The 24,185-nt window shown below is 38.4% G+C and overlaps 1 protein-coding gene across 15 annotated transcripts in view; it reads left to right on the top strand.

Annotated features, from left to right (window-relative positions):
* Positions 1–24,185, top strand: part of EPB41L3 (erythrocyte membrane protein band 4.1 like 3) — a 189,345-nt gene that overhangs the window by 93,339 nt on the left and 71,821 nt on the right. For all 15 annotated transcript variants that reach the window (XM_054694175.1, XM_037508798.2, XM_037508801.2 and 12 more), the window contains one exon: positions 8,129–8,326. In XM_054694175.1, coding sequence (XP_054550150.1) covers positions 8,129–8,326 — 198 coding nt within the window. The remainder of the gene's footprint in view (positions 1–8,128; positions 8,327–24,185) is intronic.

Genomic DNA, 24,185 nt, shown 5'->3' with positions numbered 1-24,185 from the left:
TTTGTGTTTCAAGTGTTCTAGAAATGAATTTTCCTTTTGAATACTGGTCACTGAAGATGCCTCTGGAATTATTAGTAACCCAGGGAGCTTATTCTGCTATCAGTAAAATAAAATGGTATAGGAAAAATAAAATGTCATCTTACCTAATATATAGAAAAGGTAAAATTTTAATAAATATATACCTTTTGTTGATTTTGCCTGTGCTGAGATAAAAATATAAATTAGAAGTACAACTATTTTATGTAAATTACAACGCACTTAAAAATATGATTATAGACATAAAATTTCAAGGTCGGAAAACTTCTTACACTAACCTAAAGTTCAAATGAATGAGTTTTATGACTTGTTGTACTTACTGTTTTAATGTTTTGATATGCAAAGACTAGTAGTCAAAACTAGACCAACTTTTCAGAGCAGGTTTTCTTTTATTTGCTTGTTTTAGCCAAGACTTGCTTTCTTAACCATCTTGGCCTTTGAAGTTGGTTGGTCATTTTATTTTTGGTTTCTTCTCTCAGCAAATTTCTGTCTTTCAGTTCTAAAGAACTTCTGAAGACTTTGCCTTGAATCCTGGGCAAGGGACTTGAGGAAGTGGTAGTAGAGTAGAGAAAAGGATTGTATTTGTAATATTCTGGGTGGAAAACAACATAGAAAATGCTGTGTAAAGGCTGTAATCTAGCCCTAAAATTCAAAATAAATATGCCCCTTTTGCCCCAAAAAAGCTGTGATTATATCAGAGGAATGTAAAATTATAAAGTCTGATAAAGCAAGAGAAGTCGAAGTGACAAACTGTCAGTGATGTCTTTACTCTCAAGCCTAGGCACTTGTAGCTGCCAGAATGAGAGTATGTCCATAAAACAGGATATTTCATATTTATTCAAGGAGCTAAACTGAATTTTAGTACATGTCTTTCTTTGAATTGTCAATGTGTATTTGCAACGTAGTGGAAATGGATTGAATTTGCACTAATACCCTTAGAAGCCATTTAATAGCTGGAAGTGAGATGTCAGCAGGCTAGTTGGACAACAGCACTCTGAGCAATTTCCAAAGGGGTTGATTCAAGGGGAAACTTCATTGTTACATAGGATGTCCTCTGCAGTTTTTAGTCTAGCCAGGACTACACGTTGTGATTTGAAAGAAGATTAAAGCTTTTGGACAGATTTGATCTGTTCTTATACTGGCTCATTACATTGAAGGGAAGCAGACTTAGGGGATTACTCTGTGATGAATTTCAGTGCTGCTGGCTTCGTTGAATTGGTTCAGAACTCAGTCAAATCTTTTAATAGTTGTAAAATTACTGAGATTAATTTTTGAATCTTTCTAGTCCTTAAAATTTGTGAAGTATTTTATGTGTACAGGGGGTGGTTATTGATCATGGAAAATATAAGGACCCAATGAACAAAGGAAATAAATACAGAAGATAAAACCTGGATGGTTTATTTTAAATACTAAGGCATCTTTTTAAAAAATCCATTTGTATCCTCCTTTGTTTGGTGATTTCCCCCTCCCCCCCAAAATACCTGCCAGGTGTTTCTGCTCTTGCATTGCCTCCCCAGCACCCAGGTTCAGAGTTTGATTGTCTAGGGACACACAGACAAGGTCCCTGTGGCTCAGCAGCATCAGCTTTTTCTTATACTCACAGTCTGTGGCCCGCAAGGTCAGACTGCCCGTATGTCTCTCTGCTTGTTGTTTTCTGAGTGTGTTGCAGTGGGGGAGAGGAGTATCCAGAGTGAGGTGGTCCTAGGAGCACATGGCTTCTCAAGAAATCCCCTGGATGGCAGGGATGACACTCCTTCCAGGAAAGCTCCCCTCTGCCTGGCTCTCTGGCAGTGCCCCAGGCAATCTGAACACAGACATTGTGGTGAGTTTGCTGAGGGGTGGAGCATGCATAGCTTCTGCAAGGGGAATGAGCTAACTGCTCAAGAGTGGTTTCTCTCTCTGGACAGTTCCTTTTTCTGGTTTCCTTTGGCAGCTCAAACTCATAGTTCTTTCTTTATTTTTTAAAAAGGTTTTTTTTTTTTTCCCTATCACCATTCCTCTGTCCCCTGCCCCATCACTCTTGCTTTCAGACGCTCAGGATGTTGGCTGATGTTCACTAGCTTTTGAAAGTGTTTTACTTATGGTGTCAAATTGTCATGTGAATATTTACTATTTGTTTTTATTGTTGTGACTTAGTTTGTTGCACGTAATTCTCTCAAATTCCCTCCATTTTGTTGGAAATGGCTGCGTTTCATTCTTTCTTGTGGCTATATAAAATATATACTTCATCTCCTTGGTCCGTTTGAAGGGGATTTAGGCTGTTCCATAGCCCAGCTATTATACCTGCTGCTATTATGAATATTACGGAACATATGGGTTCTTTTGTTGATGGTTTCATAATCTGTTGGTATGTGCCCATGAGTGGGATGGCTAGATCATATGGTATTTCCATTTTTAATTTTTAAGGTAAATCTTTTGCTTTAAAAAAAGGGTTTCACCAGTTCACATTCCCACCAACAGTGTAATAGGGTTCCTTTTTCTCTGCATCCGCTCCAGCACTTGATGTTGGGAGTCTTTTTAATATGTGCGATTCTCATGGGTGTGAGGTGGTATCTTATTGTAGTTCCTAACCTATATTTTTCTTATTAGGAGTGATGATTTCCTTTCTTCATGGAGGCAGATAATTCTTAAAGTATTTCTTCATTTTTTTTTTCTTTGTAAATCTCTTTCTTCTTCCACCTGAATTATTTGTGCACTATCATTTTTAAGGTTGCTGATTGATTCGACCTTCCATTTAGTCTATTTTTCTTCCACAGCTTTTTTTAAAACTCATCTATTGATCGTTTTACATCATGCATCTTTTTTTATTTTCTTGTTTAAAGCTTCAATTTCAATCTTATGTTCATTAATTTTATTTATCAAAACATTCATTTCTTTTTCTGAGTTTTCTTGTATATCTTTGATCAGCTTTTCTGAGTTTTCTTCCACATATTTGAATTTCCTGATCATGAAAGTTTTGAACTCTGTAGCTGATAAGAAGAGATCTTCATGTCTTTGTGGTTGGGTTCCAGTGACTTGTTCTCTCTCTCTCTGTGGTGTAGTATTCCCACAAATACTCAAAGTTGTATTTTTCTGTCTCCACATTGTTAACTTTCTAATTAATAATAGTACAGAGCTTCCACCTTTCCAGTAGATGGCTCTGTGTGTCAGAGAGAACTAGCCTGTGTCTGGCTTTTCTGGGCTGGGGGAGTATCCTGGAGTGGGGTGTCACTGGCGATTATGGTCTATGGGGCCATGGCTCATGTCTGTGGCACCACAGATAGCCCTTCTCACTGGATTTCACTGCACTCTGTGCACTGGGCTTTCCCTGCAGCTTTATGGCAATTTCCAGCTCAGTTTCACTACATCCTTTTGATCCCCATATCCACCCAATCCCAAGGCAAGTGAGGTTAGTGAGTCGCTCCTTTCTGGAGACCCTCACTGGAGGCCCTGTCCACCTGGTGAACCCCAGAACCCTTGCAGGCATCTCCCTGTGGCTAGATCCATAGTAAGCGTCTCTCTGGATGTGGGTTTAAGCCCAGGTGTCCGCCCCTGAGGACACCTCACACATTTTGTTGCTTGAAGTTGAATTTCCTCCTCATATCTTCTGTCCTGCACAGCCTCCAATATTCAGGAAGTGCTCTGATTGACCCCAATTCATGGGATCCCCCAAGTCCAGTGCCTGTGTAGACTACTCTAAATTATTATCTGACTAGCAAACCAGGGACCCTCTGATGTCACATTTCCCGTATCCTCTTCACCGTATTGTATTCACTGTTGGTTTATGATATATGGACTTTATTATATTATATTGAGGTATATTATTTCTATTCTCATCTCATTTAGAGTTTTTATCATAAATGGTTATTGAATCTTACCAAATGCTCTCTCTGCATCCATTGATATTTTCATCATTTTTATCTTTACTTCTGTTGATAACACCCTGTCATAATAATTGATTTATGTACATTAAACCACCCTTGCATCCCTGGGAATCCACTTGATTGTAGTGTATGATCCTTGTGATATACTGTTGAATATTATTTGCTAGTATTTTGTTGAAAATTTTTACATCAATGTTCATCAAGGATATTGTTCTGTAATTTTCTTCTGCTGTCTTTGTCTGGTTTCATTGTTAAGGAACTGTTGACATCATGAAATGTATTAGAGAGTATTCCTTCTTAATATTTTATTTTATTTTTAGAAATATTTCTTTTTTTTAAGATTTATTTATACAAGCACTGGGGTATAGGCCAAAGGCACAGGAGGGTGAGAGGGTTCACCAGAGACAGAGCAGGGAGTAAAACAGGCAGAATGACTGAAGTACACTGCTGAGGGGAGCAGCAGCGAAACAGGAAAGGTCTGCCGTGCCATGTGGGAATCTCCCTGGCTGGCCAGGAATCGAACCTGTGCTGCAGAGGCTGTGGGCAGTTTCACAGTGCTATGCTCAACCCGCTGTGCCACCAGAGAGGCCCCTCCTTAATATTTTAAAAAACAATTTGAGCAGAATGGGGATTGGTTCTTTAAAATTTTGATAAAATCTATTTGTAAATTTATCTGGTCCTTGGCATTGGTTTTTCAGAAGGTTGGTTTGTTTGTTTATTTGTTTGTTTTTTAGAAGAATTGGGATATAGTCCAGAAGTGCAGGGAGTGAGATGATTCACCAGAGACAGAGTGGGGAGCAGCAGGCCAGACAGGAGAGGTCTGCTGCACCCTATGTGGGTAGCTCCCTGGCTCAGATCACACGCAGGCAATAATAATGATAAGGCAGATACCTAATCTCTAGGCCCCCCAGAGGCCCTTTGCAAAAGGTTTTTTTTTTTTTTTTAAAGACTTTTTTTTTTTTAAGATTCATTTTTATTTATTTATACAAGCACTGGGTACAGTCAGAAGCGCGGGAGGGTGAGAGAATTCACCAGAGCCAGAGCAGGGAGCAGAGCAGGCAGACTGAAGTACACTGCTGAGGGGAGCAGCGGGCAGCAGGAGAGATCTGCGCGCCATGTGGGACCCTCCTCCGGTGGCCGGAGAGCAGCCGGGGATGGAACCAGAGCTGCAGAGGCTGTGGGCAGCTTCGCAACCCAGCACTCAACTGCTGTGCCACCGGGGAGGCCCTCAGAAGGTTTTTTATTAATATTTTAGGTCATCTATTTCTTCCTTGGTTAGTCTTCATAGATTGTGTTGACTTAGAGATTTATCCAATTCTTCAATGTTGTTGAATCTTTTGGTATGTTGCAGTTCATATAGTCTTTTGTAGTTCTGTGTTATCTGTAGTGTTTTAATCTCTTCCACTTGTGATTCTGTTTATTAAAGTTTTCTCTCTCCCTCTTTTTTTGTAGCCTAGCTAGGGGTTTATCTGTTTTGTTTATTGTTCAGTATATACTAACCAACTCTTAGTTTCATTGATTTTTTTAATAGACATTTTGAACTCTGTCTCACTTATTTTGCTCTTATTTTTATTTCCTTCCCTTGACTAACTTTAGGTCTTACTTGTTTCTTTTTCAGGTTGCTTTAGATATGATATTAAGTTGTTTATTTGGGATTTTTTTTTTTTTTTGCTTTATAATGTGGACCTGTATTTTAATTATCTTCCTGATTAAATTTTTTTTTGCTGCATCCCATATTTCCTAGTAACTTGTATCATTTTCATGATCTCAGCATGTTCTTTAATTTCTGCTTTGATTTCCTCCTTTATCCAATTGCTGTTAAGCAGCATGTTGTTTATTCCCCATTAGGCATAGTTTATTTTTTTCTTATAGCTGATTTCTAATTTTATGGTGCTCTATCAGAAAATGTACTAGGTATAATTTTGGTCTTTGTGGCTTTTTTGACAATTGACTTGTGTCCCAGAATATGGTCTATTCTTGGAAATGTTCCATGTGCACTTGAAAAAATATGTATCTCACTATTTTTGGGTGAAGCATTCTATAGATATCTATGAGACCTATTTGATCTAGCTCCTCATTTAAAGCTGCTTTATCTTTATTTTTACTTTATCTTGGTTCACTGTTGTAATTGGGGTATCAAAAATTCCCAAATTTTAGCAACCTCTCTCTTAAGTCTGTTATTGTCTTATGAATCTCATTGTGCCATCATTTTGGTGCATATTTTGTTGTGCTTATGTTTTTTGTTCATTGTCTGTCTTTTTTAACCTTGTTTCTTTTTTTGAGGGCTTACTATTATGCTTTGTTTAGGTTCCATTTGCATTCTTTTATGTGTTACTTCTATTATTTTTGTTTGAATTCTACTGAGGTTAGTATATAATGGGATATTGATGTCACCCATTGGACCGTCTAGTCTCTGGCTGGTTTTAGTGGACCACATTATTCTTTTCCTCCTTCTCTGCTTCCTTCATATTAAGTGATTTTGGTGTCTGTTGTTTCAATATTAACTGTTCTGTTACTTTATAATAACCCCTGTAGGATTTCTTTCATATATGGCTTGATGTTGATTTTTTTTTTGGTTTTTGCTTTTCAGTGAAGCTCCTTATTCTTCCTTCTATCTTGATTATTAATCTTTCCAGCTCAAATATTCTGGGCTGGAAGGGAAGTCTTTAAATACTTAAAATTTCTCTTTCCATATGTATAATAAAAACATATAATGTTTTTATTAAAAAGTTTGCTGACAGTCTGATTGAAGTTCCCCTATAGGTTACCCCTTTTTCTCAATGTTTTTGATACTCTGTCCTTGTTGGTTCTTAACAGCTTTATTATCATGTGTCTTGGTGTATGTCTATCTGGTATTATTTTGTTTGGAACCCTTTGGACCTCTTAACTTTCACTTCTGGATCATTTCCCAGTTTTAGGTGTTTTTTCTTCAAATAGATTAAAGAAAGTGATTATTCTTTAAATAGGTTTGCAGTATCTTTTTCTTTTTCTTTTTTGGGATGCCTATGATGTATTTGGCTTTTGTTTTTCTTAACATTATCCTAGAGAGCTCTTAACATTGTTTATTTTTAATTCTCTTTTCTCACCTTTATTCTTTTCTTGTGCTTTCAAGTTTGTTGTTTGTCACCATTGCTTGTCGCTATTGGAGCCCTCAGGTGATTTAAATTCCTTCAGTGTTGCCAGAACATTGGTCATGAATTCCCCTTCTGTCGTGCTGTGCAGCTCCACTGAGTCAGGACTCCTTTCAGGGGTTCATATTCTGGCATTTGTACTGTGTTCTTCTGTCTCCTCGTTTTTTATTTTGTATAGGTTTGTTGGAGTAGTCAGGGAACTGATACTATGAAGAGTGTATAGGTGTAAGAGAGGATTGGGTTGGGACATTTAGCATCAAAGATTGGCCGTTGTTTGCAGTATCTCATCCTGAGGTGGGGCTTAGCAAGGTGTTTCAGATAGCTTCAGCCTGGACTTTAGTAGTAGCCTCTTCTAGAAGAGAGTCCAGGTGTACTGAAGTGATTCAGACTGTAGCTTTTCTGTGTTGTGAGGTGCAGAGTCAAGCCAGTATCATTGTTTTGTGCCCCCACCTCTGCTGCTCTCTAGTAACACACTCTCTATTCTGGGTGCCTGCTCTTGCACTCCCTTAACCAGTGCAGTGCCAGGACTTAGGACCCTCGAGGTTGCCATGTCCCTGAGACAACAGCTGTAAGGCGCTCTGCACTGCAGTAGCTCCTGCCTCTTGTTGTTTATACTGTGCCAATGTCACTTTAAACAAATTTCACTTAGAAGTTTTGCTTCCCACTTTCCCTGGGGCTAATGTTCCTATTGTCTGTACTAATAATCAGTTTTCCCTCTGGAGTCCTTGGCTTTGTTTTGCATCAGGTTTCTTATGTATGTCTGGAGGAAGTGAGCCTGTATCCTAACTCTGCCTCCATCTTGCTGGATTCTCTGCTTGGTGAAATCTTGATAGCATTTGCTCACTCAATGCTTCTAAGTTAAATCCTTGAGTCAAATTATAATAAGGCCCTCACTTATATGGCAAAAGTTATTTAGGTGAAACTTGAGCATTATAAATATCCATATATGTACAGTCAACCCTAATACCATAACTCAGACATCTCGCATCCTCCAGGAAATGGGAAAGCTGCTTTCTAAAGTGTTCTGTTATGGCCTGAGCAATGCAACACTTATTCCCTGTTCTGCCATGAAAATTGTTCATCATTTGCTCTTCACAGGTCACTGACAAGGAACGAGAGTTTGCTGCTGGAGTTGCAAAACAGCTCGAATATCAGCAATTGGAAGACGATAAACTTTCTCAGAAATCATCTAGCAGTAAACTCTCTCGATCTCCATTAAAGATTGTTAAAAAGCCTAAAAGCATGCAGTGCAAAGTGGTACTTCTAGATGGATCAGAATATACCTGTGATGTGGAGGTAAGTTTGTTTTTTTAAAAAAAATTTCCCTCTGTTATTGAGAACTGGAGAATATCTGTGTAAAATGTTCAAAATGCCTCTTTTTTCCCTCAGAACTTTGAAAAATTACTCAATCCAGTTTCTAAAAACAAACATTATTTTCCATAATCTATAACAGTTACTAAAAACACTTAAAATATCGCAAAAGGTTATGATCAAAGGGAAAATGTGATCTTTTGTTAATTTTGTTAATTTTATTTTTATATTCCCTATACAATTACAACCCCCTTCTTTTGACCCCAATCCCTCCTTTCCCCACCCACCCCCATAGAGTGTCTCTGGTTCATAGTTGTTTGTTGATTTTGATTTTTCTTTCTTATAGGTATTCTTTTTTCTGGTCCCTTATTTAGATTTTCTAGATTCCTGCTATGAGTGAGACTGAAAATGTGATCTTTTTTTAAAGCAGAAATTTCCAACAGTTTGTATGGTAGGAAAAAAATTGGAGGCCTTAAAAATCAAGTTTTCTTTAATATCATGGCTATGAATTAAGATTTAAATGAATTTTACCTTTGCTATTTAAATAATTTCAAGTATTTATTTGTAAAAACTTCTACATTTCTGTACAGAGGCACAGTGGGATAATTTGAACAGTGATGTCATTTTCTTGTTGAGAAATGAGTAATTTTTAAAATATGTATCGAAGCAAGCATTGCAACTTGGTGTGAAAGGGTATAATATTCTTTGTTCTTTTTATATAGAAAACTTTGCCTCTAAGAGAAGAGGTAGTTGGATCATGTTTGTGAGAGACTTTTAGCAAATTCACATTAATTCAAATTTAGCAAATGAGAATGACACAGCCTTTTTAGAACTACGGAAGATCTCAACTATAGCCCTTGAGTTCTTAAGCTCCTTGGAGAATGACCTCGAGGGAGGAGCAGGTCTGTCTGCATACCCAGGGAAGCTTCTCTCAAGGTGGGGAGGAGCCACTTGCTCTGTTAGCAAGGAGATTCAATTTCAGATTGATTATTTTCCATCAAAGAGCTGTTCCTTTTGCTTCTAGACCCTTCCCTTTGCCGCACTGGGGCATCATCCATGACTCCAAGCCGGCCCCGCCCACCACATGCTAACACGATTCACCTTTCCAGTAGGTGTGCTGAGATCTCTCCCAGGCACCACAGCCAGTGTGGGTTTGTGTTGTCACGCCTTAGTATTCCTCTTTTCTCGAGCTGGTATTAAACCCACCTGATTTCCCAAGTTCTGTGTCCATTCATCTCTGATTTATCTATAATCCCCATATTTACTATATTTTGCATAATGTACCTGGTGTTTGTCTTGGAAGGGAAAATTCAAATCTATTTCATGATAATAATGCCATTTAGGGCTGGTTTACTAAATTATTACAGATTTCAGAAACATTGAAAAATGCATATATTTGAGGCAGCCCTCATCCCAAGACTGTCCACCTGTGTCTATGCAAGCATGTCTATTAACAAACCTGTCCCTGTGAAAAGCAGCAGCAGCAGCAGCACCTCTCCTGCCCACCTGTGTCTATGCAGGTGCCTCTGTTTTTCCCTTTATCCTTTTCTGAATAAGCTCATCCTCTTAACTTTAATATGCATATATATACACACGCACATATTTTGAATATAACAACTTAAGATCAAGGATATTTAGTCTGTCTTATACTAATTTCTAGAAGTTTTGTCTTCTGTAGCTTGACACTTACTGAACAGTTGCTGCAGGGAGTAAAACACGTGTTCCAAGGACCCTATTGTAGGTCTTTCGTGCATTTCTTGCATTTTATTGGCTTTGACTTTAACTTATTTTGTAACCCAAAGTATTTAATTATTGATTTAGATGCCTGTTCTATAAATGAGAAGTTCTAATCATGTATGCCTTATTTTGGTTTTACTGTGAAGCTAAAAGGACTTTGCAACCTTAAGAGAGAAATTGTATTTTTTCAGTGTAGACTTACTTTCTGGAAAAATTGATGTAAGTGAAGAGAAGCCTTTTTTCTTAGCTTTGAGGAGAGTCTTTCTGTTAACTGTGTTTATATAATGGAATAAAAACAGTTACCTGCAGTCCTAGTCATAGCTACCAGAGTTTTCTAAAGAGGAGTCTAGAAGAAAGTTATAGAATTTCACACAGGGGGAATTAATACCTTAGAACTGACCAAGGGACAAGTAGTGATCATTTCATGAAATTTAATTTATCTCCCATGCTTCAAATTCTTTATAGATAATCTGTATATTTGAGTACAGAATTTTTATAGTACAATTAACTTTGGATGCACTTCTGTGCTACTTAAATGCCACTGAACATGTTGAGTGTTGTAGCACTGTTGGTTATTTACTCACGTAATACCAAAGCATTTGTATAAATTTGACAGATTCTAAAGACTTTTTCTGGGAGATAGAAACTTTTGTCAGGGGAATATTTTCAGTTTTACAAAAAACATTGGTAGTAGAAAAAAATGTGTTCATTACTGACACCTGAAATTTTTGTGGAGAAGACGGAGCTGACTTGGTTAAATAAGAAAAGCAGACTGAATCGGTGGCATGGTTTCAAAGCAGTAATGAGATGTAGTTGAAAAAAAGCACATGCAACTTGCATCATTTTTTTACATAGTAACTACAGAACATAGATTTTTGACTAGCAGGTACACAGGGCTAGTAGTTAAACAGAGGTTCGAAAACAGTGCTCTGGGGAAGATTCTTCAGCCTTTGCTCTCTTCTGAATTTTTGTCAACGTCTTAGATGAAGGTATGTGCTCACCACACACACACATACACACACTCACCAGCCTTTCAAAAAGTGATAGCAAGGTTTATGGTAGAGGTTTATTAGTTCTTTGGTGGCTGCAATGGTGTGATAACACAGAAGGGGTGTGAACATCTACTCCTGAATCATATACAATATTGCAAGTAATAAAAATAATACAAGTCAAAAAATTATTTTAGGGACTAGCAGCCAGTTTTTGTTTTTTTTTTTTGTTTTGTTTTGTTTTTTTTGTGGACAGTGTGAACATTAAAGCAAAGTGGCAAGGAATGTTTCAGGTATAGAGAAGTAAAACTTTACTCTGTTTTTAAGGATCAAGTACAAAACAAAAATGGGCAGGGACTTAATAACAGTTAATAACAGTTTGGGTGAAACTCATCTTTGCATTTCAGGTGATCAAAAGCTCAGCAGGAACCAGCTTTGTAGTGTGGCTATCAAACATTTGTATGGTCTCAGGATGTGTGGTGTTTGGCTTCCTGCCCTGAGGGTCCCATCCGAGGGTCTCATCAGATCGCTCATGATCACATGCTCCGAGACAGTCATTCCTAGTGTAAAGACAGACTTGTTTACTATAGCCTATGTGATTTCTTGAAGGTTCCTTAAATTTTCTGAGTCTCAGTTTCCTCAACAGAAAAATGGGGGTGAAATACTTGCATCATTGAGATTAAAACAGATCACTCAACTTTGTCAAATGTGGCATATTCCTGATGAGTGGTAACTGGTGAATAACTCTGACTTGAGTTTATTCAGCATAGAATTATAGCATAGTAAATGATTTGGAAACCTTCTCATAAGAAATGACTATAGAAATAGAATGTGTTGAATGTGGAAAAATTATTTGGAGGAGATAGGATAGCTACTTTCAGTTAATTTGACAGTTTGCCATAACATTATTTGTAAGTGTACAATGCTAAGGTAGAAGTTGAAGGAGGACAGAGTTTTAATAAACAGAAAAGGAATGTTTGAAATTATTGCAGCGGGTCTTGTGATGATATATATATATTCTTTGTTAGAATTGTAGCTGAAGGTGTATGTGCATTTATGAAAACTAGTGTTTGCTTGGATGCAGTTATCACTGGACAAGGGAGAGAATTTAGGGTCCCTCAATCTGATCCCACACTCAAACTATATAGGCAGGTAAGCTGGGAGAAAGCCAGCTGCTGTCTTCGGCTGCACTACCGGGAATCAGAGGAATGGACTGAGGGGGCCCTGTTTGTAGCCCAGGAATTGGCTCTTAGACCCTCTGGTCAATATTGAAGAGGACTCCACTGACCCCAGCAAGGTCAAGCAAGGAGTCAGTGTTTATTGTTTAGCAAAAGAGCAAAGGAAGAGAGTTCCAGGAGGTCTCTCTGGGCATGAGAGAGTCCCCAAGGTGCTGGGACTAAGGATCTGATTACACTTTAGGACTAAGAACAAAAGAATTAAACTTTAAGAACAAAGGAATTAAACTTTATTGGCTGAGAAAGCAAGGAGAGTGGAGTTGGCTAACGGCCACTTGTTGCTAATTGTGAGCACTAATCAGCTATAGCTCAGTAGTTGTGCAGGGCTCACGGCTAGCTCCAAGGTGAACATCTCATGGAAACTGTGCCTGTATCACCACTTTGAACTGGTCTGGTCTCAAGGTCTGTAACTCTTTTCTTCCATAGCAGCCAAGTTGGTAAGTTGTAAAGAAATATCTCAGGAATACTCAGGCTGCGGAAAGTTAGTAATAAAATCTATGGGCCAAAAAATTTATGGCAACAAATGTCCAGACCTAGAGTGATCAGATTTGCTTAATCTATTTACCAGCCCATAGGGACAGCAAAGTGTTTGTCATTGAATCCTGTCCTGTTGTCCCTGGACCCTTCCCATCTTAAAATTTCAGACCATTTAACTTCTCATGCCTCTTCCTATTCCTAGACACATAGAGAAAAGAAATCTGAATTGAAAAAGCACAGTTACTTTCCTAATCCCTGCCCCCAAGACAGGCGGTTGTAAGCAAGTTAAGAATGATGTACAGAGGCCAATAAAGAGTATAAATTTCGGGCCTCCCCTGGTGGCACAGGCAGTTGAGCACAGCGCTGTGGAGCTGGTCGCAGCCTCTGCAGTGCTGGTTTGATCCCAGCCGGCCAGCCGACAAGGTCCCACATGATGGGGGCAGACCTCTCCTGTCTCGCCCGCGGCTCCCCTCAGCAGTGCATTTCGTCAGTCTGCCTGTTCTGTTCCCCGCTCTGCCTCTGGTGAATCCTCTCACCCTCCCGCGCATCTGGCCTGTAGCCTGGTTCTTGTATAAATAAAATAAATAAATCTTTTTTTAAAAAAAGAAGAGTATAAATTTCTTTTTACATTTAGTAAGGTAGTGAATACAGGCATTTTTAAAAATGAAATCTCTTACTTATATGTGGTTTTCCTCATAACTTATTCAATGCCGTCATTGTTTCACTATCAAAATCTACAAGGCTCAATTCTGCCATGCCTTACTCATGAGAAGTTATAATGACCTGTAGAGAACAGAAAACTCTCTCTCTCTCTCTCGCTCTGTCTTTCTCTCTCTCTCTCTCACACACACACACACACACACACACACACACACACACACACACACACTCCCCCCCTTGTAATAGCATTTCAAGCTTCCCTTTTCTTTTGCAAGCACAAGATAGCCTTTCCCCTTGCCCAGCACTGCTGCAGTGGAAGAAACCCAGTGACCTGGAAAAGCAAGAAGCAGCAAGCAGCTTCCCTGAAAGCAATGACTGAACACTCATTAAGCCTTCAGTCCCTCACCCTAATGTTTTGATGGGAACGTTTTCCAATTGTGCTAACTTTTTCAGATTTCCCTCCAGCAGCACGCTTAGATCATTTTAACAGTCAATGTTGTTCCACAAGAGACTTTTTCCTCAATGTTTTTTTTTTTCAAATTCTTAGTCCCAATTACTAAATTATAAGATCTTATCTTTCGTAAAATTAAGAAAAGATCTTCTTAAAAGCAACTTCATACATTATGCTTTGGAAATGTTTACAGATTTTCATATATGCCAACAAAATCACTAATACTGTCATCTCTTGTTTTTATTGGAGCAGGAGAACACAAGGCACTTCCTAGAGTTTTTTTTTTTTTTTAATTGTTGTTGCTGTTTATTCCTCAGACACAGATTTTTAAAGAGAAAATAAAAATACTTCAGCCACATGCAATAGAGAAGATACTGCTCACCACGCTTATTTTAGTCCCATTGCTTCCACTTTTGGTGTCTGACTGATGAGCACACGTATTTCCTAATGACCATGTAATTACAATGTTTTCTCTTACTTAGGCTCCATTCTAATCTAGTCTCATTTGGTTTTGGAAAATAAGTCAGACATGATCTGAAATTTGAGTCCATATTTCATAATAAATACAGGTCCAGTGCTGCATATATAACAATTTTAGGCCATTTTATGGGATAGTTTGGTTTGTTTGCCACCAGATGCCTGATTGGTGGAGGAGCCTAGAGCATTACTGAAAAAGTGGTATGTGGTTAACTTGCAGGTATAACACGCAGGTCCTAGCCTTGTTTTTCGATGTGTGTGAAACTTTAGTTTACTGTGCTTAGCCCCTGCATGTTGCTGATTCAGTAGTGTTGATGGGACTCAGGTAAACCACATGGTGAAGCACTCCAGGTGAAGAAGCCAATGAATCAGCCATACTGGAATGAGACTTGTAACCTGCCTGGGATAAATCCAATAGTGCTACTTAAGTGCAGCAGTACAACCATAGAAGCATGCCCCCCAGGGTGGGCCCTCTCCAGAGGCCAGCTGGTGAGTGGGCGTGTGACAGAGTAGCATTCAGATCCCGCCAGGATGGCCTAGAGTCTAGAGTATGTACAGGAACAGTGCACTTTACTCCAACAGCATTTTTTTTAATTGTCCTTATTTTTTATTTTCTTACATTGTTGTTCACTTTTGTACAATATTTGATTTCTCCCTGCAAGTATAATCCCCATAATTTTCCACCACCACAGCACCTGTAAACCATCACCGTAGCCCCTTGTGCTCTTCCCTCCCCTGTTTTGACCTGTCTCCCTCCCTCTCCCCAGCTGGATGCCTCAGATCTATGGTCTGCCTGTAAGTTTTATCTGTTTCCTAACCCTTTGTTCGGTTTTCCTGTATTCTGTCTTTAAGTGAAAGCATTTGATATTTTTCTTTTTCCTTTTGACTTATTTTGCTTAGCATAATCCCTTCTAGCTCCATCCATGTTGCTGTAAATGGCACAAGTTTATCTTTTTTGATCACTAAGTAATATTGCACACACACACACACACACACACACATCTTATTGACCCATTCATCTCCCAACAGCCTTTCTTGATACCTTTCAGAGATGTTTCTGAGGGACTGAGAAGGTAATTATGGAATTATGGAATTAGGCTTAACTGTGCTTTGTCACCTTCTGATCATTAGCCAGGAGGGGAGTGTTCGAAAACTTTCCAAATGCTTCCATTGCCCATGATTCCATTAACTGTCCCAATCATGCTTTTCTTTCTCACACTCCGTTTACTGGGATCTGACTGGAAGAACAAACTGAGCATCTGCCTTTTCCAACTTTCATAGGTTTTGTGATTAAAGACATTATAATCCTTTTCAACATTCTTGATTGGGCACCAGCTAAAATTGCCATTCTCCAGAAAGTTGATTGCAGTACCTATTGTATTTCATTAATTACAAGATATAATAATTAATTTGTAAACTTTAAAAAAATAAGAATTTTTTCCCCAAACCTGTACAAACATTGGTCATTCAACAACTGCAAGTCAGACTATTTTTGATTCTTGGCAACTGTGTAAATTCCCCTCTAACCTCTCAGTTGAATGTCTTAGCATGTGATGCCATCTGTCATGTGTTGTATCCCAATAGTCCACTCTAGAAGCCACAGCAGCTTTCCTGCCTGAAGATGGGTGTCCCTGGGGACTCCCGAGGATGGAAGAGCTTTAGTTACTTGATTTTCTTTGACTCTGTTGTAACCACAGGGACAGTTATTTATAAGGACTATTCATAGGCACCCTCTCATTTACCTGACATAGTTAGCATTAAACCTTACCACAGTGTTGAGATTTGTCCTCATTAAGCTTATATTAAGAAAACAGATACTTTTTACTGAAATTGTTAAATTTGTTCTTTGGTTTTTATTTTTAAAAAGTGATAAACTCTAATAGTCCCTCATGAGTTGTGGACACTTTATAAATTAAACACTTTATATAATAAGCTATTAAAGGCTATTAAAATATATAAGCCTATTAAACACTTTATATAATAAGCTAAAAAATAAGCATTTATGTTAAGACAGAAAGCCCTCTGGTATGTCACTGTACAGTAGGTTGGATTTTGGAGACTGAATGAATTTTGGATCTGCAGTTCCTGTGTACTTGTGTGATTGATGCTATATCAAAGATAAATTCATTAAGGGTTGGGTTTTTGTTTTTGTTTTTTTTGCTTTTACCCTCCCCCTCCCCCATTGGACACAGGCCATTCCAGCTTGATAGAGATTTGTTTTCCAAATGTTAATATTTCAAACTATGGTACTGAAACATGAGGCTTGTTTTTTCACATCACCATTCATCACTGTGGTCACATGCCCTCTATCTTTTAGCATCACTCCATGTTGCTGCTGATTTGATGACATGAGCTTCCTGCTCTTGCATTCAGGCAGATGGGGATTCATAAGCAAAGATCTCTCTAGTATATGCATTGTCTTGCTTGTTTCAGATGTGTGTCTTACACTTGTACTTCATACCACACAGTGGTTGAATTTCTCATAGAAGATATTTATTACCTATTTGCTGAATGAAGGAATGAATCTTCCAGATTTAAAAATAGTCCAAGTTTTCTAGTTCTCAGCAACACATGATTAAAATTTAAGGTTATTCTTTATATTTATTTTATGTGTTTGAAATTTATCTCCTTCAATATCTTTCCCAACTTTATCTCTGAGTGCTTTCCCATGTGCTCTGGAAGAAACCTTTTAGATGCCTTCAGTCTGTTTGTGGCCTTATCATCACAGACCCTAAATGGTGGCAGATCTGCCACTGACACATTTCCTGGAATCAGGGGCTCAGCCCTGTTCTTTCTTAGCTGTAGCTCCAGAAATAACCCAAAACCTGGGGCACGCCTGAGTTTAGACTGAGCTTGAGGGTTGGGGAACGACCATGTAAGTGAAAGAACACCTATTATAGCTACCATTCTTAGAAGAGACAGATCTAAACCCTGCTCCAGTGTCCCTAATCAGTGTCTTCCTGCCTACCGCCCATTCTGCTTCCTCGCTAGAGGCCAGGGCTCACCCACTGTACTCAGCACTAGCCCAGGATCAAAGTGAGTTCTTCCCTACTTTACCCAAGGCATTCCTCATGTCCATCCTCAGGAAGAGTTTTCCAACATGGTCGACAGAAGTTTGTCCCGTGTGTGGAGACCAAGCCCACTATTCACTTCATTTCACTGCTGAGTAAATAGACCCAGAGCAATTCATGATGTGCCTAAGGAAGTTTAGACTAGAACTGACAGAAAAGGACTATGACTATAACCCAGATCTCTTGCCCTTTGCTCCAGAGATTACTTTGTTGAGGCATCAAACCATCCAGTCTGTAGCAGCAGAAGGAAAAGATCAAAATGTGGCATTTACCTCCAGCACAGACTTGAGAAAGAGCAGAAAGAAAAGAGAAAAAGGAGAAAGATCTGCTTTTGAGATTATTTAATAATAGATTCATGATTATCTGCTTTATTTGTAATAATCAAAGTTGATCTTTTTTATCTCAAATTTGTATGTAGTTTTTTAAGGTAAGAAGTAGGAAGCCAAAGCACCAAAGTCTGTCTCTTCTATTCACTTTATTGTCTCCTTTCTTCACTCTACCCCCCTCCTTTCTCCCTACCCCTCCTTCTGTGTCTGGAAGCCTTTGAAATCTCCTTGAAGCACATCTGCAGTCAAAACTCTAATAGGCCCTTTCTTTTAATAAACAGGACAACTTTACTCTAGGCCTGAAGTAGATTAATTAAGCCTCCTGGGAGCAAAGGAGTCCAGAGTTTCTGAGCAGATCCCATCCAAGAGAGAAAGGTGACAGAAAGAATATCGTTCTCTCAAAATTTCTTAAACCTAATTTGTAAAGATGTTTGTTAAATCTCTGGTTGTGGCTGTGTTATTTTGAAATAAGATATTATGTGAAGAGTAGAACACAGAAGTAATGCTTTCTTATTTTGAGTAAGAAGAGGAAAATAGCTAGAGAGTAAGAGGGGAATATAGATACTAAACTCTTCAAAGTGGTGAGTAGAACAAAGTTCAAGACTCAGCTATTTGCCTGAATATGGAATGATTCAGGCAGATTCTACACTTACCACACAGGTCAGCTCAAAGTGGACAGGCCATTCAACCTGGGGACCCTTGCCACCTTCCGAGAAAAGCAGTTTTCACCGTACAGTAATTTTTGTTTCAATATTCCTCATCCATTGCCAGCTCATTTCCTCATTACAGCACTTTTCCCATGAAAGACAGGTTATAATTTTTAAGATTATAACTTATGTTCCTTTCATTGGCATTTAAATTGGTGCCTTTCTTTTTATGGAACTACTCTTGGTATTTCAGGAAGTTTAGGAAGCAGGGTGCTAGTATCAGCCACATGATTAGAAAATCCTTTCATAGATAGGTAATACCTGGTGGAGAGTCACTTGAATTTGATCTTACCTCTTCTGATTGCCTTCAATTTCAGAGGCAGATTTCTTTTAACCTCGTCTCTAAATTTTGAGACCTATGAATAGCACCTGTGACTTCTTTTTGAATACAGAGTTGAAGTCTAGTAGAATCATAGCTTCTGAGCTGACCTCTAAATCAGTCCCTCAAACTATAAATATAATGTGCATGCATGCACTTGTGCATATTTGCAACAAAATACAGAAGTAGGTTTAGGGAAGACTGGTGAAGTTCGATACTGAAGACCTTATTGTAGGAACATGGTCAAATATTTTCAAAAACACTGACTTTTCTCCAACTACTGACATATACAGTAGTTCCTCCTCCAGCTCCAGTTTTGCATATTGCAGTTTCAGTGACCTATGATCATCTGTGGTCTGGAAAAATTAAGTAAATTAGATATTTTGAGAGGGAGAGTGATTATGTTTTCCTAACACTTATTATAATATATTGCTCTAATTGTTCTATTATTAGTTATTATTAATCTCTTATTGTGCCTAATTGATAAATCAAACTTTACTTTAGGTATGTAAGTTAGTTCAGGGTCTACATAAGGCTTGGTACTATCCAGGTTTCAGAAAGCCAGTAGGGGTCTTAGAACATGCCCCCCAAGAATAAGGGGGCTCCACTATAAGGCCTGCTGTCCCAGTCAAAAAAGGAAGTTCTCTTAGACAGTCCAGTAATTACTTTTAGGGTTTGGGCTGGCACATATGCCTTAGGGTCCAGTGTCTGGTTGGCATGTGAAGAGAGGTAAATATGGTACTCTTGGTTTGAGAAGTATTTTTAACTTAAAAGAAGATACTAAGGGCCTCCCCGGTGGCACAGCAGTTGAGTGCTGGGCAGCTTCGCAGTGCCCAGCTTGATCCCTGGCCACCGGCGAGGGTCCCACACGGTATGCAGACCTTTCTTGCCGCACCCGCTGCTCCCCTCAGCAGTGTATTTTGTCAGTCTGCCTGTTCTGCTCCCCGTTCTGGCTCTAGTGAATTCTCTCACCTTCCAGCACTTCTGACTGTACCCAGTGCTTGTATAAATAATAAATAAATAAACACACAAACAAACAAATAAATAAATAAATAAATCTTTTTTAAAAAAGGAGATACTAAAATGCATTTATCAATAACTTGAAGTTTCTCCCTGTTCCTATGATCTTGTTAATTTTCATAGCAGAGGAAGAAGGGAAAATTTATCTTGAGGATATCAGTCACTTCTTATTTGCTATTTGGATATAGCAATTAAATAATTCAGCAGGAGATATTTTAAAATTATGAAATAGAGAGAGGAAAAAGCTCTACTAAAATGTTACATATATTTTTGTTAGTAACACATATGTCATGACTAATATTTATTGTAACAAACAGAATATTTAGCAGCCAGTTTGAGGCACTTATATCAGGGCTAATTGTATATTTAGCTATGAATTCAAGCTTCATTTGGGGCTATCAGTACCTGAAAAAATATTGTTAATTGTTCTTGACAAGGTTTTTTGTTTTTCTTTTATTTACTCATTCTCTCAAGGTTTCCTTAGCAAACAGATTGGCTCAAAGTATCTAATACAAGTCACTCTAATAAGCAGAGGGTCATTCTAAAATACTAAAAATCAATTAGAAATTAGATTCAGCTTTGAGCACTTGTAATTTTAAATGAGGACTTCTGCTAAGAAACTCGCCTTAGCAAGTTCATGCTGCACTATTATAATATTATGATTCATTAATATAGAAGTGAAAATATGGAACTTTAATCCACTTTTAATCCAGATACCCAGTAGTGGAACCAGCATTTGATATTTCAGTTACAAGGATCATTCATTTCCAGACTTCGAAAAAATGTGTTTATGCAACTCAATGCCCAGCAATGAATTCTGAGCATCTGTGGAAGCATGATGAATCAGATCAGACTGGAGGTTTGTTCTGCAGTAAAATAAGTTTCCCAACTAACTGCATAAAGAATTGAATTTTGAGTTTATGAATATTAAACATTAGGAGGCAACTGTCACAGTAGCACCAGCCTGGGTGGCAATTTGGCTTCGCCATTGTGCATTATTGTACCCTGATGTCTTCAGTTCTCTTATCTGTAAACCAGCGCTCCCTGGGTTGTTAGTACAGAGAGTAAGTGTTCAGGGTTTGCAGATGCCACAGACCCTGTTGGACTATGGTGGCTGACAAATTTGAAAGTTTCCTTTAAAGAATTTTCATCCTGTAAGGGTAAAATATGTCCTTCTAGGCCTTGTCTATAAATATGTTAATATAAATTACACTATGTAGCGTGTGATTTTTTTTTAACATAAAAATGGAATCATAGGAAAAAAAAATGGAATCATAGCCTCCATCCTGCCATACTGTCTAAAGATTTGCTTTTACTTTTTAGTAAGTAAACAGTCATCCAGACAAGGGAATATTATTCAGAGCTGGAAAAAAAAAAAAAAGGAGCTATCAAGGCGTGAAAAGACATGTAGGAACCTTAAATGTGTATCATTTAGTGAAGGAAGCCAATCTGAAAAGGCTGCTTAGTTTGAGTCCAACTTTCTGACATTCTAGAAAGGGCCAAACTGTGGAGACAGTAAGATCAGTGGGTGCGAGTACTTAGGGTTGAGGGAATGAATAGGTGACAAACAGGGGAGTCTCAAGGCAGTGAAACAAACTGTATGATTCAGTGATGGTGGGTCTATGCCATTATACTTTTGTACAAACCCATAGAATGTATACCACCTAATATAAACTAGGGACCTTTGGTGATTATGATGTGACAATGTAGATTCATTTGTGGTAGCATATGCCACTTTGGTGGAGGATGTTGGGAGGTGGTGTGGAGGAGGGCACAGAGTATATAGGAAGTCTCTGTTCTGTCCCTCAATTTTGCTGTTAAACTAAAACTGCTCTTAATAAATTGCCGTCAACAACAACAAAACCACAGGGTCATAGCCTCCATACTGCTCAGAGATTTGCTTTTAGTACCTAACAGTTCATTAGGCACTAGAAAGTATATCTTAAATCTGAGAAAGTGAATTTCATTTTGACTTTCTATTTCTAGGGTTTTTATTTTTTTAACAAAAAAAATAGTATTGGTGTCTTCACATCCGCTAGTTATTAATTTGGCAGCTTGAATAGGAATAAATAATATAAGTATTTTTTTTTTAATCACTTAACCTAGAGGTTGGTAAGGATTGGGAAACTGACCTGGTAAAAGGAAATTTGCTTTTTTACACATTACCTGGCTTGAACCTGCTGAGATTAGACAGAAGATGCAGCTCAGAGTCTATTGCTGTTGTGTCAGAAATCAGTAGGTGTTTAACAAGCCTGAATGTGTTCCGAAAATAATTATACACACTATTTCTGGCTTTCCGTACTTTTATCTTGAACTGACTCACACTTTATGATGAGCAGGGAGGTGTAGTGTTCCTTGGCTGCCAAAATAAACTCTCAAACTATGTAGGAAGGTCTGTACAGACAGGTCTGATGGTGTCACCTGCTCTTTCTTCATCTTCAGTCCCTTCCAAAGTGCCTAGGAAACCCGTATTTCTACTAACCCTTCACTTACTAAGTTTTCTTATTTCTTACATAACAATTCTGAGTAGTGTATTTGAAGGGTTTTTTTGCTATTAAGTTTTATTTCGAGTGTCTGAAGATATGGGTCATCCTTTATGTGGCCTATAGCAAGTATTGGATGTGGGAATCTTTTTTTTTTTTTCAATCCCCTTATCATATTAAGAAGTCTGTGGGGTGGGTGGGTTTTAGTAAAAAGAACTAGGGATACAATAAAAGCCACTAGGAAAAAGATGGAAACCTACCCAATTCACTTACTTTTTGTGTTGGGATAGATTCTCCACTGTTGTTGAGACAAATTTTCTTGCCTGAAGATATTGGAAGTAGCTGTTTGAGGCATGTTTCTTGGTTTCTTTTTCTTTTAGGATCTAACTTTTGAAACAGGGCAGCTTGTAAAAAGGACTGTAGATCTTTAGCTCATTGCAAATAGCTCCGTAGGAGCAAAGATTCCTCAGCAGTGGTTTCTGTGGCACTAACTGTGCTAATGCCATTGGTTGGCACGTGTCTAATCACTGCTTCTCAGGTAGGTTCTAATTATGAGAAAATGTTGACTGACTACCGCTGTGGTGGTATTTAAGGTGGCCTAAAGTAAAGGGAGATTAACATATTTATTTTAAATTTCCAGAATAATTCCAATTATACCTAGCATATTTACATAATTCTATTTAGAATTTGGGCAAGTAAAGAATTGTGATGAGCAGGAATTAAGAATATTTGATATATCTGGGCAGATAAGACAGATGAGGCTAGAAAGGAAGGCCACAGACTCATCAGAAAGGCTGGGTTTGACTTGCTACCAAAGTTGTATCTTACTTTGATATATTGATTTTTCTCTTGCCATATTACAAATTACTAGAAACAGAATCAACCTAAAACAACACATACTTTGCTCACATTTTTCTGCTGTTCCTCTGCTCTTGGTCTTATAAAGCAGAAACCAGGGTGTTACTATTGCACCTTCATCTGGAAGTTGGACTTAGGTTTATTGGCCTGCTCTGCAGACTGTAAGGAAATTCATTTCCTCCTGTTATAGGATCAAGACCTCCCCAACACTGTCTTGTCATCCAGGGACTACTCTTGTCTGCAGAGTCTACTCTCAGGATCTTGCCATTAGGTCCCCTCTGTCTCAGCAACAAGAACCTGCCTGGCCTTGAGTCAGCCTTGCTTCCTTCTCTGCTTTAAGGGCTCATGTGACTAGGTCACACCCACAGAGATAAGGTCAACTGTGTCACATTTCATCCCATCCCATCCCATCCCATCCCAAAACAATGTAACATAGAATGGACAGAAGATCCATTGTATCTTTAGTCCCAGGGATTATGCAGGGTATGTGCACTGGGCGACTGGGAATCTTGACACCACCTTAGATTCTGCCTGGCAACAGGTCCTAGGATCTGAGGAGCTTTGCATAGAGGAACTATTGGTCATTTGTGTTTTTAAAACATACTTCTGCTAAAAAGTAGTTGAAGATGAAGAGACTCAGAACAGGGACACTAGCCTGCTCTGTGGCAATGAACCAGGCAAGAGAGGCTGAGGACCAGAAACAAGGCAGCAGCAGTGCCATAGGGAGGGAGTGGATTTTAAGTAACTATAGTGAAAATAAAAAGACTTGACTTTTGAATATGTATGGTGTGAATAGTGATAAGACACAGTAACTGATAGTGACTTCCAGATTTCTCTACTTAATGCACGCACATATATAGACAACAAGAAGAAAAATTTATAGAGAAAGAAAATTAATTCAAACCTATTGAATTTAAAGTGCTCTGAATATGAAAGTAGCAATCTACCACTACAAGTGAATATATTGTTCAGCATTGGTAAGAGAAATCAGGCTGGAAAACTTTGTAGGAGATATTTTTTTTTTTTAAAGATTT

The sequence above is a fragment of the Talpa occidentalis genome, unplaced genomic scaffold, assembly GCF_014898055.3.
Source record: "Talpa occidentalis isolate TD23 unplaced genomic scaffold, MPIMG_talOcc4v2.1 talOcc4.13, whole genome shotgun sequence".
NCBI lineage: Eukaryota > Metazoa > Chordata > Mammalia > Eulipotyphla > Talpidae > Talpa > Talpa occidentalis.
Note: the sequence above shows the minus strand (reverse complement) of the source record. Positions and strands in the feature narration are given on the sequence as shown.